The following is a 20,489-nucleotide window of genomic DNA, read 5'->3' on the forward strand; positions in this document are numbered from 1 at the left end:
ATAGTATTTCTCCTGAACGCTAGGTGGCAGTACCGAGACAAAGTGTTTATTTTATTCTGATTGCCGAACTGCCTTTTAGCAGATCTACAAATCATATGCTCAGCTGCGTCACATCGTAACCGCTCTGCGAGGCGCTTTACAGATCGTCAAAAGTCGCCGTTTGGACGACTGACCTGTGCCGACAGTCTTCTCCGGCTGTGGCTACGTGTAATTCTGGGTGAAAATGGCAGATAGAAAAAACAATAATGCCCTTAATACAAATGCTAATTTATTGTTCAGCGCCGCGCCGGAGTTCAACTTCAACTTGCCGTTTTTGCCAGTGAGCCAGGCTTCCGGTCCGACGGTGCTGTCAGGAGGTGAGACGAAGAAGAATGTCTTAAAACAGAAGTCAGGTCGTTAGCATGTTAGGCTAGCTAAGCTAGCAGCAGGGCTGCTTTTCAGGCTGTCAGCTGTTCTGAAGTGGAAAAGAGAAATAGAAATTGTACAAACAGGGCGGCATTTGTTAGACACGTTAGCCCAATTCACAAAAATATGTTTTTAATCCTCCTGGTGTTAATTTAACAGTTTTGGAAGCTGTTTAAAAACAGTTACATACAATTTCTAGACATTTATAAATTCTGTCTCAAAAATACAACGTGCATTTTTCCAAATTCTTTATTAGAATATGTAAAATTCAGCCTCCAGTGTGATGTTTCCTGTTTGAGTCACAGATAATGTGTAAAATAATAAGTTTTCCTTCATTTCCATGTCCTTCAGATGATTCCACCGATGTTGGAGAAGAAGACAGTTTCCTCGGTCAGACGTCTGGAATTGGACCGGCAGCTTCCTCTACGTTTAACTACTTCTCCAGCCCCGTCACGACCTCTGACCCGTTTGCATCCATTGGCCAGTCGCCGTGCCCGCCACCAGCTTTACCCGCGGCCCAATCAACAGCTGGACCCGTTTCTGTTCCTAACAGCGTCAGCTCGGCTCCGCCGCCTCCGTCTGCAGCCTCAAGAATGACCCCACCCCCCCAGGTTTTCGGCAGCGCCGTTTACCAGACAACACCGCCAAACCCGGCGGGGTGTCACACTCCTCCCCCCGCCACGATGACGCCCCCGCCGCCGCTGCAGAGTCACAACCCGTACCGCCACACCCCCTCCAGCAGCAGAGCCAGTCCGTACATTCCAGCTCCGGAGATGCTGCCGCCAACACACACGCCGCCGCAGGTCCCCTATGCCTTCAGCTCCCCGCCGCAGATGTTCCCCCCACCAGGACCTGCATTTACGAAGGTAGACGAGGCTTCATCTTCTTCCCATCTGAACAGATTTACGATGAGGTTACAAAAACATCGTGTTTTTGTTCTTTCCTTCAGCCCCCTCCCGCTCATCTTCAAGCCTCTCCAACTCCTGGAGCTTCTACCGGAGCCGTAGTTCCTGCAGGGCCCTCGATGCCGTACGCTTTCAACATCTACGAACCGGTTCAGCACCACTGGTTCTACTGCAAACAGGTGGAGTCAAAGAGCATCTGGCTTCCTTTCAGCTTCATCGACTCCCTCCAGCTCGAAGAGACGTTCAACTCCGGTGAGAAACTCCGCCGGTGGTTTCTATGGAGACGTGGACGCACGTTCTGATGTAAAATTTGCTCTTCCAGTTCAACCGGACCCGGAGAACGTGATCGTGCGCACAGACGGTGGGCGTTACGACGTGCAGCTCTACGAGCGCATGCGGACTGCGGTGTTCTGGGAGGAGGAGCCGACGGAGGTCCGGCGCTGCTCCTGGTTCTACAAAGGAGACGCAGACAGCCGCTTTGTGCCGTACTCAGAGGAGTTCAGCGACAAGCTGGAGGTTCGACCTGAAACACTTTTTACTTTTAATAAAAATCATCAGGTTTAGTCGAGAGCAACTCAGGATTCAGGAGGTTTTTGCATCTTTTTGTGGGATAATTTTTCAAAAAGTTGAGACGTTGTGTTAAATGTAACTAAGTTGGGGGTGTATTTATTTACTTGTTGTTGGGTCAACAGACATCCTGAAGTAAATAATTAAATAATATTTAATATTTTGCCAACTGCAGGCAGAGTATAAGAAAGCTGTGTCTACAAACCAGTGGCATCGGAGGCTGGAGTTTCCGTCAGGAGAAACGATCGTCATGCACAATCCGAAGGTACGGCTCATCAGTGAGACAGCGTGTTATTTAACCTCCGTTTTTAAATTCTGTCTGGGTGAAAATGAAGATTAACGTTCGTTTCTGCAGGTCATCGTGCAGTTTCAGCCCTCCTCGGTTCCGGACGAGTGGGGTACCACTCAGGACGGACAGACCCGGCCCCGAGTGGTGAAGAGGGGGATCGATGATGACCACGATGAAGTCCCTGATGGTCGGTGCTAACATCAGTCACGTTAACTTTAGGACGACACAAAACAGGAAGTGAGATGAGGCCCGTCAGACATTACTGTCGATATGAGAGTGAGGCAACATCCTGTGAACCTCTGGATGAAATTTAGTGAAGCTTTCAGACCCAAAAGTGGCCAAAATTCAGTCAGTTTTACAGATATTCAGCTAAAGTTTGACCTGGTAGTCGCTGAGAGTCATCCCCAACTCCTGTAAACTTCCTGTTTTTCACCTGGATCTTCTCCCAGGCGAGCTCTCCACGGTGGACCATCTCGTCTTCATGGTGCACGGGATCGGTCCGGTCTGCGACCTGAGGTTCAGGAGCATGATCGAGTGCGGTGAGTTTCCCCACACGCCCGCCGTCCGCCAGGAGCTGACGGCGGCACGGTGAAAACGGTTCCTTCTGCTTTCAGTGGACGACTTCCGGAACGTGACCCTGAAGCTGCTGCACAGCCACTTCAAGAAGCCTTTAGAGGACCACGCCATTAGCCGGGTGGAGTTCCTCCCCGTCCAGTGGTACTCGGCTCTCCACGGAGACGCCACGGGGGTGGACAGGTGATGCTTCTGTGAACGCCGAGTTGCTTTCAGCCTTTTCCTCTTTAGAGTTTTATCTGCAAACCTTCCGCTGTTTTTAAAAAGTTCAGCTCGTTCAGGCCGTCACGGCTGCAACTTTCACGTCTTTTAAATAATTTACCTCATAGAAATTCATCGAGATCTCAAAATCCTTTGAAAAATTTTGTTCATTTTTAAGTTTTACCATTTTTCTGGTTCTAGCTTACAGCTGCTGCTTTACTGCTTTTAGCTTTTAGCTACTGTTTTAGCTTTCAGTCATTGTTTTGATCCTTTTATATTTGAGCTACAGATTTTCTGATTTTAACTTAAAGCTGCCATTTTGCTTATTTTAGCTGTTCTTTGATTGGGTTTAGCATTTAGCAACTGTTCTGGTAACTTTAGCATTTAGCTACTGTTTTACTGGCTTTATCTTTTGGCTATGGTTCTGAAAATTTTAGCTTTCAGCTACTGTTTTAGCTTTCACTTATTGTTTTGATCATTTTAGATCTGAGCTACAGACTTTCTGGTTTTAGCTTAAAGCTACCATTTTGCTCATTTTAGCTTTCAGATGCTCTTTTACTGGTTTTAGATTTTAGCAACTGTTCTGGTAACTTTAGCTTTTAGCTACTGTTTTACTGGGTTTATCTTTTAGCTATGGTTCGGCTAATTTTAGCTTTTAGCTACTGTTTTGATCCCTTTAGATCTGAGCTACAGATTTTCTGGTTTTAGCTTAAAGCTACGTTTTGCTCATTTTAGCTTTCAGCTGCTGTACAGCTACAGTCTAATTAAAGATGGCCGCCGCAGCTGATGGGCCCGGTCAGTTGCACAGATGTTGACGTGTTTTTAGCTGCGAGTCGTTGGCTGGTTTCTCCTCCTCCTTCGGCTGATCTCGAGTCGTTTCTTCGATTCCAGGAGGATAAAGAAGATCACGCTGCCCAGCACCGGACGTCTCCGTCACTTCACCAACGAGACGCTGCTGGACGTCCTCTTCTACAACAGTCCCACTTACTGTCAGACCATCATGGACACCGTCGCTCAGGAGATGAACCGACTTCACGCCCTGTTCCTGAAGAGGAACCCGGACTTCAGAGGCGGCGTCTCGGTGGCCGGCCACAGCTTGGGTACGAGGAAACGGACGAGAAGAACGTCTTCCTGCTTTCTCCTCGCTTCTGCTTTAACTTTTACCTTCGGCTCCCAGGTTCCCTGATTCTCTTTGATCTGCTGTCCAATCAGAAGACAGGATCCGCCGCGTCCATCATCCCGACCGCGCCCTCCGCCAACGGAGACGCCAGACAGGTGTGAAAATTCAGCTGAAACCGAGTGGTTGGAACGAGCCGAACAGCAGCTAAAACGAGCAGAACTTTAGCTGATAACCATCCAGTTTTTTTCCAAAAGTAGCTAAATAAAAAGAAGCAGGAAAGTCACATGTGTCACAGATTTAACAGGGAAAATATTTGTTAATGAAGTAAAATAATTAGGAAAGTAAAAGTCAGAGCAGCCGAAAGTTTTGATGCTGAACGGCTGAAAATACTGACTCAGCGTTCAGACTGAAGTTTAAACAACACGGATGAACTAAACTTATAAATAATTTAAATAATCCTCTGAGATTAAATAATCTTTTAGTTCCAAAGTTTAATTCGAACCTTAAATCGGAGTAAATCTGGATCAGACGGTTCCCGTGGAGCTTCTCTGGTTCAGGTTTGAGTTTCTTCTCGACCTTCAGCTCTGTGCGGTTCGTTCTCTAAGCTCCTCCTCCTCCATCAGGCGACGGAGGCGAACGCCGCAGTCGCTCCTCCGGCTGTGGACGAGCAGCTCGGAGACGAGCAGGAGGACGTCCAGGACCTGGCCGCTGTGCTGCAACATCTGGGCCTCTCCGAGTACGAGAGCATCTTCCATCAGGAGAAGATCGACCTCGAGTCTTTCGTAAGTGGCGTCTCGTACGCTCGCCGACAGGAAGTCGGGCTCTACGTCTCATTTTTTCTTTGCTCTGTCCTTGCAGCTGATGTGCACCGTGGAGGACTTGAAGGAGATGGGCGTCCCGCTGGGTCCCAGGAAGAAAATAGCCAAATTCGTTAAAGAGAAACTGAGCAGACAGGTGAGCTTGTTACGGCTGCGAACACGCCGAAGCTCCTTCAGACTTCATAAAAGCACACAGAGGCCGTCAGTTAGCTTTTAGCTAGTTTTAATTACCTTCCCCATAGAAATACACGAAGATCCCTTCATAAACTGGCTCTGTTCTTGTCTTATTCTGCTACTTTTACCTTTTAGCTGATACTTTAGCTTCTGTTCTGCTTGTTCGCCCATCTTCAGTGGCGTCGTTTAGCCGTTCAGCTTCTCTGAGCTCTCTCCTGATTTTATCTTTTGTTCACAGGCGGCTCAGGAGAAGAAAGCAAAAGTTAAGGAAGACGTTCGGGCGGTGCCTCCACCCGCAGCCGAAGCTCTCGGTGATCCAACGACGAAGAAGCTCCCGGTGGGCAGCACCGTCTCCTCCGTCCATGTCGACTACAATTACTTCGAAGTCGGCACCGGGCAGGTAAACCGACCGCCGAAACCGAGGAGCTAAAATTAGCAGAAGGCTAAAAGAGAACAGAGATTTTCTGGGTGTGGAAAAAAAGTTTAATATTTTGAGAAGCATAAAAGTTACAAAAACGTTTGAATGAACGGCTAAAAAAAATCTGAAGAACGACAGGAAAACTGCGTGAATGCTGACTCAGCGTTCTCCGTGTTGGAGCAGGAAGTGAAACTGCTGAAGAAGTTAAAGTTGAACTGAAACGTTTTGAAATCTGCTTTTTGTAAAATTATAGTTGTTTGTTAGAATTAATCCTTCAAATCAGTCAGAAAATACCACTGGAGTTTCATCTTTTGGCTTCCTGAAAGATAAAAACCTTCATAAACTCCGATGTGGGAATTCCCATCAGAACGGATCACTTCAAAGAGAAGCGCCGCTCCGACCCTCGTTACTTCAGCTTCACGCTAAAAACAGGACCTCCTGTCAGCAGCGGGTCTATTTTTAATTTTAGAAGAAAGTCAAATGGAGAGGAGGACATCTCCACAGAGAAGGAGAGGAGAAACAGGAAGTGTTCCTTCAGACAGGAAGTGAACGTGCGCTGTCATTAAAGGTCTGAGCTGCTTCCAGGCCGACAGCCTGAGATCAGTTCCATGTCTGCTGCTGATTGGTTTATTCTGGAGTTAGTTTATAAACACTAATCTGACACATGGTCATGTTGTTTACGAGTTAGCATCGTTAGCTTTCAGTTAGCATCATTAGCTTTTAGTTAGCATTGTTAGCTCTCTCCTGCCGTCTTTATGTTGGTTTTTAGTGTCGTGTGCTGATGTTATGACAACGATCTGAGGGTGATCGGTTCTCATCGTTCCACGTTCCCGACTCGGTCGTTATGTGCGTTGTTTTGTCGGCCATGACGGTCCTGGTGATCATCTGATTCTGGAGATCCAGCCGTCGGTTCAGGTTCATGCTTTAAGGACTTACCTCTAATAAAACGGACAGTAACTTCCTGTCATTTTGTCTCTGCAGGTGTCGGTGGTTTATCACACTCTGGACTTCGAACAGGTGAATTTCTTCGCCCTGGGTTCTCCGATCGGCATGTTCCTGACGGTTCGAGGGCTGGAGAAGATCGAGGAGACGTACCAGCTGCCCACGTGCCGAGGCTTCTTCAACATCTACCATCCCGTAGGCTGCAGGAACATTTAGGTTTTATTATGTGAGATGGAACCACCTTCTGACGGCGAGCTTTGTTTCAGTTGGACCCGGTGGCGTACCGGATCGAGCCCATGATCGTACCCGAGCTGGACCTGAAGCCCGTTCTGATCCCACACTACAAAGGAAGGAAGAGGCTTCACCTCGGTGGGGAACTCTCGGCTCATTTTTCTGTTTGGACAGAAAACGGAGTTTAACCGGAGGAGGGTTGTGTTTCAGAGCTGAAGGAGAGTCTGTCCAGGATGGGGTCGGACCTGAAGCAGGGCTTCATCAGCTCCCTGAGGAACGCCTGGCAGACGCTCAACGACTTCGCTCGCGCTCACACCTCGTCTGCGCTGCAGGCGGAGCTCGCCATCGTGGCCAATCAGATCGAGGAGGAGGAGAAGCAGCAGGAAGGTGAGTCTCCTCCCGAGTCCTGGTCCGATCGAGTCGTTCCCGTCCTCGCCGTCGACACGTCCTCACGTTCGCTCCCATCTGTTTCAGAGCATAAAATCCCTGAAAGCCCCGAGCCGCAGAGGGAGGAGGAGCCTCAGGTGAAGGTCGGGATGCTGAACGGAGGGAACCGGATCGACTACGTCCTGCAGGAGAAACCCATCGAGAGCTTCAACGAGTACCTGTTCGCCCTGCAGAGTCACCTGTGCTACTGGTACGAGTTTCAGAAAGGAGACAAAACTTTGAGTTTCTTCAGCTTTGAGTTTATTTTCCGGTTAGTTCTCGGCCGCTTTAACGTCCGTCACAGTTTTCATTTGAGCCGACAGCCTTCCGACGCTTTGAGCGGATCGAGGTCAGGGGGGCCGCCGCCTCGTTACAGTCACCGTGGTTACCACGCGCCTGCGTCTGTCGCTCCCTGACTGCTGAACCGAGCGAGACACAGGTCTGCGGCTACCACGGTGATCGTAACGAGCCACAGGCAGCAGCTTCCTGTCGCTGCGCCTCTTTACGTTCATCAAAATGTTGGAATTTTGAGCAGATCAGCTGATCGTTGTGCTTTTCTTTTTTAAACGTTTTCGATAAAATCCAGTTCAGTATTTTTCTTTCTTTGTGTCTGCAGCTTTTGTAAAGTTAGTAAAGTTCTGATTAGTCATATCTTCTGTTTCGTTGCTTCAGGCAGTCCGAAGACACGGCGCTCCTCATCCTCAAAGAGATCTACAGAACCGTGGGGATCCACCCGGAGCAGACGCCTCATTAACGGCTCGTTTTCTCTCACTTCACTCAGTTTATTTTATTATTATTTTTTTATTTTAGTAGTTTGTTGTACACAGACAGTTAATGCAGCTGTATTATACATTTGTCTTAAATTAAGGAACATGAATGAGCTGGTAGAATTTAAGAAAACAAACTTTAAATTTTCTAGTAAAATTAAAGAACTGGTGAAGTTTACATGAAGCATCTCTAACCTGATCTGTTTAACGGCATAGGAAGAATAAACAGGTTGTTTTTTTTAGACAGATTTTCACAATAAATGTCATGACTTTGCTGGAGTTGTTGTTCTGCTGAGAGGAAGACGTGTTTCTGACACTGATTGTAAAGAGTTACAGTACAGGATGTGAAGGAGAAGCAGAAGCACCTTTTTGTCTGAAACGTCCCTGAAACCAGGAAGTGTTAACGTATTTACAGACGTGACTCTGAGGGCTGTACGCCTCGCCGCGGTCGGAATCCCGATGAATAAAAACAGATTTAAGATTTCCACCATCTTCTTAAAGAGGTAGATCTGATCCCGCAGGTTTGGAGAAACAAGAAGTTTAATTTTGACCAGAAAGACGAGCTAATGGACTCTGCAGCGTTTCTGCATCAAAGTGGGTGGGGCCTTACCAAAAGAGTGGGTGGGCCTACCTTGGGCCACACCCACCCATAACCACGCCCCCACCCTTGTGTCAGTTAGCAGTTAGCTCATCTGTCCTGTCACAATTAAACTATTTCTACAAACCGAGGTTCAAAGAGCCACCTACGACAGGTAAGATATTTATGATTCGTAACTCGTCCTACTTTTAAAAGGCAGCAAATTTATTCAGCGACAGATTTTCATTTTATCAAATAAACCTGAACCTTAAAAGTTTAGTAACTTTTATAATTTTCTGTAAGAAATAAAAATATATTTAAACTTAACACTTACATTCCTCTGAATGCATTAACAGAATGCCTGTTAGCGAAATATTTCCTGACCCAGTGGATGGATTTTAACGAACAGAAACTTATAATTCAGTCAGGTTTACAGATACGGAGCTAGAAGTCGGCGTGGTAGTAGCTGAGAGTTACTAAAAGGTTTAACCGAAGCTCCATTTCTGGAGGTTTTTACAGAAATGTTCCCGTTCTAACGACACCAACAGAACGATGTAAACAAATTAAAGATTGTTTCGATCTAAAAGCGCAGTTTCTTCAGTTTCAGAGGTTAAACGGTAATTTAACCTCCGCTAAGAGAAAGTGCAGCGTCTAATTGTTCCTACGCTCAAATAAATAAGACGAGTCGGTCTTTCCTAACAGCCGAGCTCGGCTTACATCAGCTAAAATCAGCTGATACAAGCTGCTGCATGCTTACCAGTTTGAAAACCTAACGTCAGACGCCGCCGCCTTCCTTCCTCACGGCTGCAGGTCTTCAGGTTCACAATGATCTGCGTTTGTTACATTCATTCGTCTGCAGCTGTGCAGTAAAATCCAGATGTGTAAACGTGTCTCTGCTGCTGTTAAGAGCTTCAGCGGCTCACAGTCTTTATGTGGGAATGTGGTCGGGCGCAGAGTCCTCCTCGGTCCTCCTCGGTTGTCGCCGGTCCACCTCAGTCCTCCATCTTGCTCGGCGTCTTGAAGGCCTGCTTGTGGAGGTGCGCTTCGATCTCCTGGCGGAACACCAGCATGCCCAGGTGGGGGTGGGACGCCTCGTTCATGGCCTTGGACTGGATGCACATGCGGTACTGCTCCGGCGTCAGCTCGTCGGCGCACCGCTTCTCGTGCCACAGGTGGAAGAGGCTCGCCACCGGCGTCCGGACCACAATCAGGTCGCTCCGGAGGTACTTCCTGTACAGGTGGACGTCCTCCACCCCCCAGCCCTTCACCTCCAGGTCAAAACCGCCTGCAAGCAGAGAAAAGAGCCGAAGCTTTGAGCTGCTAACGCTAAGACAAGCAGAACAAGCTACAAGTAGCAGAACAGCAGCTAAAAGCTAAAAGTAGCAAAACTATCCAAGAGATAAAAATAGAAGAACAGTAGCTTTTATTGTTCTTTCTGTTTTTAATCATGTTTTAATGAAATGATCTCAGATTTTATCCATTTACTGAAGGATTTGTTTTGTTCTAAAAGTAGCAGATTTAACTTCATGTGTTTCTATGAGGAGAATCTTTGTAAATAAAAGTTAAATGTTTTAAAAACTGTTACAAAAATCCAAAAGTCCCAGCAGCTATCAGCTGAACGAGCCGAAGGTTTTGATGTTTGAGCGGCTAAAATAAAAACTGAAGTCCTGAATGTGGGAGTCCAAAAACACACGGAAGAAACTCTGTGTTCTGTAAAGGTTGTAGTAAAGTTGGTAGTAACCGTGTACAGTTTGTAGTAAAGTTGGTAGTAACCGTGTACAGCCGTACCGATGTTGAGGAAATCCGAGCGGTACTGACACGTCATCCCAAATCCAAAGTCTCTCCAGAATCCAGTGTCTTTCTTGTGAATCTTTATCAAAAACAGAAAGTTTAAGACATTTAAATAATGTTACAGTATTCATTAAACATCAGAGAATTAAAACTTTACTTTTTAAAGGGATAGTTGCAACATTTTGAACCGTGGTTCTGTTGAAAAGTTACAAAGAAACAACATCTTACCTGCTATAGACAGCTCTGAACAGCTTCAGGTTACAGGAAGTGCTACAGCTAGTTTACAATGCAATGTAAATTCAAAGAGCTACAACAGGTAAGATATTGGTCGAACAATCCATTTAACTGAAGCGAACGCCTCACCAGCTGGAGTTCGATGGGCGGAGCCAGCTCCAGACTTCCATAAACGATGGCGGGATTGTAGAGACTGAACACCACCGGGTAGAAAACTCTCTTATCTGCAAAAACAGACAAACGGTGGAATCAACTCTGAACAGGTGCGGGAAGCCCGGGAACAGCTGATCGGACCTACTGGGAGCGGCGTGGAGCCGGCAGGTGTTCAGAAACTCTGCGGTGAAATGAATGTCCACGTCACAGAAAAACATCAAGACGTCTCCTTTGTCCCACGCGTGGGCGCCGATGTCCAAACCTCGACCGCGAGAAAACTCCTCGTCCACCGGGACCAGAGTGTAGTTGGAGAAGCTGTCCTCCCTGGGGGACAACGAGTCCAGGTCAACAGAACCGACGGATCCGAACGTCAACACAATGAGCAGCTACAAAAGACAAACCTGGACATTTTCTCCAAGGACAACTTCACCTCCTGAAGACCATCCTGCCCAAAATAAACCACCGTGAGATGAACCCGTCTGTCCTGCTGGACGCACACCTGCCTGAAGACAGGAGACAAGAGACAGGGGACACGAGAGGAAGAGCTGAACGTCTGCTGAATGTCTGCTGAAGGAGCAGAATTCTGGCTAAAAGCAGCAAATCATCAGCTAAACATGAATAAAAATCTAACTAAAAGAGAAAAGTCTTCTAAGATTAGCTAAAAGCTAAAAGTTGCAAAGCTTAGCTAAAAGCTAGATGTGGAGAAGGCTACCTAAAAGTAGCAGCATGCTAGCTAAAAGGTAAACAAAGCAAAAGGCTAGCTAAAAGTGTCAAAATATTATAAAGTTAAAAGTAAAGAAATGCTAAAAAAAAAACTCAAACTAGCAACAAAAAAATGTTAAATGATGAAAGAAAAGAATCAAACTAAAAGCAGCATAAAGCTAAAAGGAGGAAGACACTAGCTAAAAGCTAAACAAAGCAAAATGCTAGTTAAGTCTCAAAATATGGCAAGAAGTTAAAAATAGAAAAATGCTAAATAAATAATAATCAAACTCGAACTAAAAGCAGCAAAAGCTTAGCTAGAAATGTAGGAAAGGCTACCTAAAAGAAGCTTAACAGTAGCTAAAAGTAGCCTATGACTAGCTAAAAGCTAAAAGTAGCCTAAGCAGACCGAAGCAACCAGCAGCTAAAGCAGTTTTCAGTGTTTCTGCAGGAACAGGAGAGCTCTGAATGGATTTTTTAAGGGTGAAAATATTTATAAATAAAATGAGATGTTTTAAAAAGTATAAAAGTTACAAAAACAAAAAGCTCCCATCAGCTGAACGAGCCGAAGGTTCTGACATAAGAACGGCTAAAGCAGCAAAGTAAGCTGAAGGTTACAAAACACAGAAACTTCAAAAAGCAGGAAAACAGTCTCCTGAGGACATCAGAACAAAGCGTGACGAGACACGTCCCCCGATCAGGACGCGCCCGGGACGCCCCCTGACCTGAAGTTATGGAGGAACTGAACGAAGGTTTCCACTCGGCCCGCCAGAGGCACGATGACGTTCACGACCATCGCCGCCGTTTCCACAGACGTGCTCCGGACCTTCATTATGGGCCCAAACGGTCTGAAGAGCGTGACGTGACGGAAGCTGCTGGAGTCCTCTTTGGTGAAGAAGAGCTCATAAAGCGTCCCCTTGTCCCTCTCCGTCCTGTACAATCCTGCCACACAAAACAAAGTTAGAAAACAGAGGTTCTGCCGGGCCGAGGTCCGGCGGTTTGGGTCTGACCTTCTGTGAAGTGGCCGTCCGTGTACGTCTGCCTCTGCAGGGGCATGTCGTCCTCCACGTCGTCCTCCTCGTCAGGGTTGTTGATGATGTCCAGCGCCGCCTCCATGACCTCCACCAGCTCGTCCCTGCGGTCCTTACGGACCGGCTTCTCCTCCGGGTGCCGGGTCAGCCCCATCTCCAGCTGGTACACCTTGGAGGAGGTGAAGCTCTCAAACGGCACCAGGGCGTACTCGCTCGGCAGGCGCGCCCCCGTGTTCACCTCGGCCTTGTCGATCTGGGAGTGCAGGTAGTCCAGCAGGTCTCCGGGCTCCTGGTCCCTGTTCTCCCCCAGACCCTGCACCCCCGGGGGCTCCTTCTTGTCCTGCATCAGCTTCAGCTTCTCGCTCATCTCCTGCAGCTCCTGCTTGAGCTGAGCGATCTGCCTCTTCAGACTGGAGGCCCGGCTCAGGTGGCGCTCCTCGTGCTCCTGCAGCAGCGCCTGGTAGTACTCCTTCCCGTAGGGCTCCCCCGCCGGGCCGGGCAGGACCAGGCTGACGTCGGCGGGCGGCGTGCACTCCAGCAGGTAGGCGAACAGCAGCAGCACCAGCAGCAGGAAGAGGCCCAGGAAGAGCCAGCGGACCCGGCCCTGGAGCGGCAGCCCCCGCCGGGGCATGGCGTCCTCAGAGGACCTACAGCTGGACGGTCTGCGTCCCCCCGCTCCCCTCGGTTCCCACCATGTTCCTGCAGAACGTCTCAGCGATGTCAAAATGCATCAAAGGTTTCTGCTGGCGGTGATTTAAGACTCCGCAGCTCCAGGAGCTGATCGCCTGGAAGAAAATACAAGAAATTAGATTAAAAACTAGAAAAGTTCAATCTGATGACACTGAAACTGTTCAGGTAAAAGAAGAACACCAGCTAAAAGCTAAACAGAGCAAAACGCTAGCTGAAAAAGCTATAAAATGTTAGCTAAAAGGAGCAAAAGGTTAGCAGCTAAAAGCAACAAAAGGCTAAAACATAACTAAGAAAAGAAAACTGCTAAAAAAAGGCTAAAACTGACAAAAACCTAAAAGTAGATAAATACTGGCTAGAAGCTAAATGTTAGCTAAAAGCAGCAAAAAAGGTAACTCAAAGAGAAAGTAGCACAAAAGTAGGTGTAAGCTAAAAGTAGCAAAAGTTGCTAAAACCTAAACATAGCAAAAGGCTAGTTAGTAGCTATAGCTAAGGGCTAGCTAAAAGCCACAAAAAGCTAAAATTATCAAAAGTTTAACTCGAAGCTAAAAGTATCAAACTGTTAGCTAAAAGTAGCAAAAAGCTAGGTTAAAGCTAAAGGTAGCAGAGCAGCTAAAAACTAAAAGTAGCATAAAACAGAAGCAGCAGCTGAAGCAGGTTTTGAAGGAAAAGATCTCCATCTTTATTTGTAAATAAAGAAATATTTTGAAAAGTTATAAAAACTAAAACCCATCAGCTGAATGAGCTGAAGGTTTGGCTGTCTGAGCAGCTAAAACAGTCTGCAGAAGCAGGTAGACTGTAACAAACACGAGGAACCAGAGACTGCCGACTCAGAAATCACAGAAGAAGAAGAAAGGGCTTCAGCAGGTGACCTGATGACAGATTACACCTTTTGTTTACCTGCCAGGTTGATTCTCACGGAAACATTTTCATTTCCGGTCCGCCATGAATCAGAGAAAAAAAAACTTCACATTTTCAGTTCCGACTTGAAGGACCCGAGCAGCAGAACCGAACCGGGTCCTGGAGAACCAGAACACCTCGGTCTGCCCGAACAACAGCAGCCCCGAAGAAGAGCTGGTGGGCGGAGCCCAGAGAAGGACAACTTCCGGTTCCCCTGCTTACCCTTTCAAAATAAAACCGCGCACAGGCAGAAAACTGTGCCCCCGACTATCTTTTATTAAACGTTACAATTAGGCTAAATAAACAAGGTTATAATCCGTTTTATTGACTTTTAACAACACATTTTATCTCTTATAACAATTACGGCAAGAAAATGTAATTAAAAACCATTTTTTGATATTTAAATGTTTCAGGATATCATTAAAGAAGCTAAAGTTGATGTTTTGTGACTCATAGTGAACTACCAACCCTAATTCTGTGGATAATAAAAACACCAAGTTAGAGGACTAAGGGAGCTGAAGATGTGACGCAGGTTGTTTTTCTGTTTCTCGTGCTAAAAATAAAAAAACAAATAGTTGTGAGCAGCTTCTAAACCCTTAGGAGAGCTGTCTGAAAACGCTCCCGCAGCAAACAGCCGATGAAGGTCGCGGCGCTCCACGGCTCCCAAAGTGAGGCCGTTCGTCACGGCTGACAGCGACTGTCGTCAAAACACTGATTTTATGGATTGGACACCACCCATAAAGTTATCATTTTAATACTTTCCTTGGATATTACAGCTACTTACGAGAAACCTACTGAAGTAAATTGACACTGTTTTATCACCGAGGACGTTTCGGCTTCTTGGACTTTATTTCTGAACAGAGGAAGAAATGTTGAGCAACGTGAAAGAGCCGTTCTACACACAGGAACAATATTTCAGCTCACAGAAAGAACACTTTGATAATTTAGACTTTTAAAGACAAACAACTTTTTTGTAAGAGGTCCTCATAAAGTTTAAAACACTATCTTTGTATAAGTTTGTGTTTGTGAGAAAAACACAAACTTTGGAACATTTATTCACCTAACAGGTCAATCAGAACGGTCAGTAATGATATGTTTTACAACCAGGTGTATTTTTTATTTAATTGAGAACAGTTATTTAAATAATTTGCATCAGCTGACAAAAACAAGTCATCACTTTTAATATTTATTATTTAGTTTTAAAGCTTACAAAATGTGTTTGTCTGTTGTTAATAGTTCGGTTTAATCCAAATAATATAATTATAATGATTCTTCCATTATTGTGAATTAATTATAGAAAGATTTCAGATCATTTGCTGAAGGATTTAAGAGAACGTGTTCACTTATTTTGAAAAACCCAAACCGGATGTGCAGGCGGGTTCGTTGCTAGCTTGTTCGGAGCCTCGCGAGGCGTTCGGTGGGTTTTTTTTTAGGACCGGAAAATAAAAACCCGCTTATTTCCGGGAGTTTTTAAGATAACGTCACTCACCTCTTTATGTTTCTGCTCATCTCTGCTTTCACTGAAAAACTCCGAGTTTCTCCGGGAAGCCGGACCCGCCGGGAAGCTGCTGCTGCTGCTAAATGCCACGGAGCACAGAGGAGAGAGTAGGCGGTAATCTGCTTCCGGTCAGCAGCCAATCACAGCTCAGCTCAGCAGTGTCGTCATCAAACACGCCGACGCTCCGGATTCATAACAATAACGTTTATTGGTACTAAAATGTTAGTTTGAACTGATGTAAACGTTTGAAGATAAAAGTTTGTTTAAGACTTTGGAACGGGTCAAACTGGTTATTATTAACTCAATAACAAGCTCTTAATCCAAAACCAAGTCTGGCTTCTTAAAAAAGGGGAATCCCTGGACTTCATTATACGAAGGGATTTCCTGGCGCTATGGTTAAGGAAATGAAAAGGATTATTTCTGAAGACCTAGCTGTTAAAAAACTTCATTTATATGTAGATTAGGAAGACTGTCTGCTGTTTTAGTTACTGGGATCACCAGATGGTGTCTTTATGGACTCATTTTTACACAAAAATCAATATTTTCATGGTTTTTTTTTTTTTGTTTTTTTTGCAGCCATAATTAATTCTGACTCTTTTGCATCACAGGTTGCATATTATCGAAATTCTTCTAAATTTAAAAAATGCCAAACATCGTGAATATAAACCCTTTATTCCTTCGCTGACTTTGCTCCTCCTGGCCTCAGTGACTCCAAACAGATCAGGACGTTCTGATTAATATTTCTGTGATGCTCCAGAAATCTGTCACGGAAATTCAAAAAGGAAATGAGTTTAAAGGGAAAAAAGACTAAATATAGACCTTCGAGGACATTTCCTGGTTTACTTTAGGAAACACGATGATAAGAACATTAAACAGATGATTCATCTGCAGTTAGACTCCATTTTCTGTCCTAATTCAGTTACAAGATGTCAGATGATTCATCATCACTGATAAGAACTTTATTAGTTAAAACACACACCGTCTCACACACCGTCTCACACACACACACACACACACACACACACACAGGAGCAAAAACATTCTGTATTAGTCCTACATGACTACAACTACATAAACCTTCAGACCTTATTTCTGCTTTAAAAGAATAGTTCTGACATGCTGAAGAGGAGTTCTGTGGAAGGGCTGTGAACGGTGAATATCTTACCTGTTGTAGATAACTCTTTGGAGAAATTTGATGAGCTAACTGCTAGTCTGAGGTGGATGCTGCCATCTTTAAAAAGCCTCAGCTGCTTATTTTAGAAACCTAACATCACTATAAGTTCAGTATTTACATGGAATTCAATTATTTTTATTACTAAAGTAATGTCATTTATGTTAATTATTTATATTATGTATTTATCACCACAGCTAACTGTCCTTAAAAAGCACAAAAATGGCTACAAGTCAGTTCTGAAGGTGTTGAGCTGTGTGTGGGTGTGGTAGTAGCTGAGAATGATCCCCATCCTGTAGTCTGAGCTCAACGGTTGGGTCGGCCATTTTAAGCTCAAAGTTAACCGAATCGGACCGGACCTCTGCTTCAGGAAGTAAAACTTATAACTCTTTAACCTGGTTGGCTTTGTTGGTAACTAATTTATTTATTAACTTACTCACTTTGTTAGTAACAGTTTGGTTTCCTAAAACAACGTTAGCTGATGCTAGTAGCGGTTAGCGCCACCTAGCTAGCACCAACCCAGGTTGTAACGATCTTTAAACTCAACCTGTTAGTTTTAAGCTGGTTTCTGGTGGTAAACCTAACCTGGTATGTCGGGTCAAACCGATAATCTGCTGAGTTAAAACCCGGGTTGGGTTGTTTGTAACCCAGCAGCTTTTAGTGTGTGATAATTTCCATGAAACATTTGTGCATCATGAGGGTTTTCAGAGCGACAAGTTGAACAAACTGCACCTTTTTTTTTACATTTTTATTAATAATTAATCAAATAACATAACAGCAGTACCATTCATTGGTTTACATAATCGTTATAATGAAAACATGGAGCTTCATGTCCGCTCACTGGAGTCACTGGATGATATTTTAAAGAAAAACAGGAAAAGAGTTCATCGCATATGTTTGTGTTTCTTTTCTTTGGCAGCTCTGAGACGTGTCGCGGAGGAAAAGGCAAACAGGTCTCTGAGATTCTGGAACGAGGAACCACTCGTGTCCCTCTCAGCTGAAAAGACGTCCCCCTTTAAGTCCTGGACTGGAAGGAGAACTTTAAAGTCGGGGGCTATCGTAGAAGCGACGCAGGCACTTTAAAGACATCGACACTGACGTACAATCCGGTACAACAGTCATGCAGAGGAGCTGAACGAAGGACGTTAATCCAGAACAAAAAGACCCCAGTTTTTAAAAGTTGAACACCTGTGCAGCAGAAATAAAAAAGGAGGAACCAACTTCAGCATCAGGCTGTTTTTATGTACAGACTTACAGAAATATATACATCTACCAGTTAAGTTGTCTTTAGCTATCGAGCTTGTCCACAGCTTTTGCGGGTGAGGGCAAAGCCATCCAGTTTGCATAAACACTATCATTGGCATATCTTGTAAAGACCGGATTAGTGGCATCATGTCTGTTGAGCAGTACCGGGCTCTTCTCGGGCCAGTTCGGGTATGACATGCCTAAAAACGAGAACATATCATTTGTCTGCACTCAGTGAAAGGTAAACAGCGTGCAGACAGTAAGGCTCTCAAACCAACGTCTGCGGCATCAAGTCCTGATTCGACTTCGTATAAAAGGTGAATTATTTATTAGTTTTTAGGTTTATTTCTGCCTTCCGGTGACCCGTTGGGGAACAGTAAGCAAAGTCGTGATGTTGAAGCGGAGTTGCCTGAGAGTTGCGTTCAAAAGCCTTACTGTTTGAGTTCAGGAGGGGTGGAACGAGACGAGGCGAAGTTTCAGCTCGGATTTCAATCAAACGGCCGAACCGAGCGGCTTCTCGCGCTACGAGGAGGCTAAAAACTCAAACGCCTCGATGATGTTCTGCTTTCAGATGTCTCGTGTTGAAATATTCATACAGAAATATAAAAATGACTTTTCTGAACAGAGTCTGCAGAATCGTTTTATTTGAAATACTATTATTTATTTATTATGTCGTCCCTTTTTTACCACCTGGTGGGGCAGCAATCCATAAAACAGCCCGAAACTTACCAGGTTAGTACACTGTTAGTACTCTGTAAGTATAGGGTAACGAGTTACTACAAACTACTGCCCATTACCTTACATACCTGGTAAGAACCAGGTCATATTCTGTATTACTGCCCCTTTTTTTTACTGGTTTCTAATTAAAACGTTTTACTAAGAACCTTAAAAACAAATTAAAAGAATAAAATCTAATATCTGCAAATATTTGACCTTAAACGTACCGGAGAAAATACAGATAAAGATAATTTGGATGAATTAAATTCAGGCTGCGGATGAGTCAGGACATTAGAGTGAAACTCCTTCCACTGATTAAACGGCTCGTACGGAGAGCCAATCGGTGTTTCGCCTCAAACCTCAACGTTTGATCGACTCTGTTCCTCTCAAACGATAACGAGAGCTTCAAACTTTATCAGCTTCAAAGTCAAAGGCTCTTCCTCTCAGCACGTAGCTGCAGAGGCAGCTCAGAACTGCGTGGTCCTAGTGCCTGACACGTTTCCTTAAACTGCGGTGGAGACATCTTTAGATAAATTTTTTTGTTTGATTGTTTTTTTTTAACTCTGGTGATGTTTTAGTCTCGTTACACCCCCACTGTTCAACGTCGTGGAATCAAAACACTTTCAGGACATAAACGTCGGGACAATCAAGACAATCTGAAAGTTCAAATCACGATGAGTGACTGAATCACAGAGGACCTGTTTCAAATGTTACACTCTGTTCCCTCCGGTGTAAACAAAAACAAAACCATGTGAGTTATTTACAAATTTAAATGAAGCGTGGTTTTATAAATTAGAATAATGGGTGTGTAGAAATATACAAATGTGTGTTTTTGGTCAGCATACATGTACATTAGAAGCAGGTCCAAACAAAAAACAAACAAACAAACAAACAAAAGACATTCTTTTCCACTGAGCCTCTCATTTACGGTGAAATGGGAGATGTGTCAGCGTTAAACAGCAAAAAGCATGCCTAGATTACACACACACACACACACACACACACACACACTCGACTAAAAGCCAATTACAGATTGCCAAAAGAGAGAGGGAGCTTGTGTTGTGTGTCCTGTTTCTAAAATCGAGTAAATGCGTGGGAGATTCTACCATAGAGCTTGTTTTCAATCCATGTGGAGGGGAGGGTTCGAGGGACAGGGGCGTTATTACAGTCCACTAGAGGGGTGTCCTCTTCAGACAGGGTGTCGTCGTACAGCAGGGCGTCGGCTGGCGTGGACGCTGCCAGGTCCAGGTAGTCCTGTCAAAAGCAGAGCAGGATGTGACTCGGCTCGCGCTAAACGTCAGAACCCGGCGGGTCCTGGTCCGGAAAGGTTCGTTTTTACAGCGGCGTGGAACAAAGGCTGCTCTCTGAAACCCCAAACGTTCCTGGTTCTCATTTCTGAGTTCGAACTACTTTATTTACTTTAGCTGTTCTAACATCAAAACGTTCGGCTCGTTCGGGAGGCGGCTGCTGAGGAATTTGGTTGTTGTAACTTTTATACTTTTTAAAATATTTAACTTTATTTACAAATATTTCCCCACAGAAACACACAGAGATCTCTTTTGCCCCTTTTCCACCGGCTCTAAAGGTCCCGGCTCCACTCTACTCAGCTCGCTTTGCGCGCGTTCACATCTGCATTTTTTCGAGGCCGGCCCTGCTTCTTTGGTCCCTGCTTTGGAGTAGGGCGAGCCGGGCCGGCCCTGCTTTGTGGGCGGCGCAAGCTTAGCTCCTGTTCACTCATTGGTCGTGGGTGTGGCCAGATGCAAGCAGGAATATAAACAACAGCGTTAGCAGCGTTAGCTTACTCTGCAGCGTTTATGCCGTCTGTCCCCCAGCTGAAGGCCTGTAAAGCCTGAAATCTCCGGTGGATAACAGCCGTCCTACTCCGCGCAACAATCACAGCATCCAGAGCATTTCTTCCACTGCGCCTCTCTTCCTGAAGTCTCAGGA

At 45.2% G+C, this 20,489-nt stretch overlaps 3 protein-coding genes across 6 annotated transcripts in view; 1 reads left to right on the top strand and 2 right to left on the bottom strand.

Moving 5' to 3' along the window:
• Positions 1-130: 130 nt before the first annotated feature.
• LOC108240678 (SEC23 interacting protein) lies at positions 131-8,110 on the top strand. Its single transcript, XM_017424340.3, has 18 exons — positions 131-356; positions 757-1,271; positions 1,355-1,562; positions 1,633-1,826; positions 2,053-2,142; positions 2,233-2,353; positions 2,616-2,705; positions 2,781-2,922; positions 3,832-4,040; positions 4,118-4,215; positions 4,684-4,842; positions 4,919-5,014; positions 5,291-5,452; positions 6,452-6,607; positions 6,679-6,781; positions 6,854-7,030; positions 7,118-7,280; positions 7,742-8,110. The coding sequence occupies exons 1-18, from the start codon at positions 224-226 to the stop codon at positions 7,821-7,823; spliced, it is 2,898 nt and encodes a 965-aa protein (XP_017279829.1). The 5' UTR covers positions 131-223; the 3' UTR covers positions 7,824-8,110.
• Positions 8,070-15,523, bottom strand: csgalnact2 (chondroitin sulfate N-acetylgalactosaminyltransferase 2). 2 transcript variants are annotated; one of them, XM_017424341.3, is made up of 8 exons: positions 15,401-15,523; positions 12,304-13,109; positions 12,019-12,235; positions 10,993-11,094; positions 10,737-10,915; positions 10,568-10,662; positions 10,202-10,283; positions 8,070-9,698 (listed from the first exon to the last, which is right to left on the bottom strand). In XM_017424341.3, the coding sequence occupies exons 2-8, from the start codon at positions 12,953-12,955 to the stop codon at positions 9,406-9,408; spliced, it is 1,620 nt and encodes a 539-aa protein (XP_017279830.1). In that variant the 5' UTR covers positions 12,956-13,109; positions 15,401-15,523; the 3' UTR covers positions 8,070-9,405. The 2 variants fall into 2 exon arrangements, with proteins under 2 accessions (XP_017279830.1, XP_017279831.1); XM_017424342.3 differs by lacking the exon at positions 15,401-15,523 and adding an exon at positions 13,912-14,083.
• Positions 15,524-17,294: 1,771 nt separating this feature from the next.
• ret (ret proto-oncogene receptor tyrosine kinase) overlaps positions 17,295-20,489 on the bottom strand; it is a 34,984-nt gene continuing 31,789 nt past the window's right edge. The window contains exons 19-21 of one of the 3 annotated variants that reach the window (XM_017424222.2): positions 19,649-19,796; positions 17,854-18,025; positions 17,295-17,768 (exon numbers count right to left, since the gene is read on the bottom strand). In XM_017424222.2, the coding sequence (XP_017279711.2) occupies positions 17,868-18,025; positions 19,649-19,796 (306 nt within the window). In that variant the 3' untranslated portion in view covers positions 17,295-17,768; positions 17,854-17,867. Of the gene's footprint in view, positions 19,797-20,489 lie in introns of all 3 variants that reach the window. The other 2 variants (XM_017424221.2, XM_025007639.2) reach the window with 2 other exon arrangements.

This window comes from Kryptolebias marmoratus, linkage group LG22 (assembly GCF_001649575.2).
Source record: "Kryptolebias marmoratus isolate JLee-2015 linkage group LG22, ASM164957v2, whole genome shotgun sequence".
Taxonomy (NCBI): domain Eukaryota; kingdom Metazoa; phylum Chordata; class Actinopteri; order Cyprinodontiformes; family Rivulidae; genus Kryptolebias; species Kryptolebias marmoratus.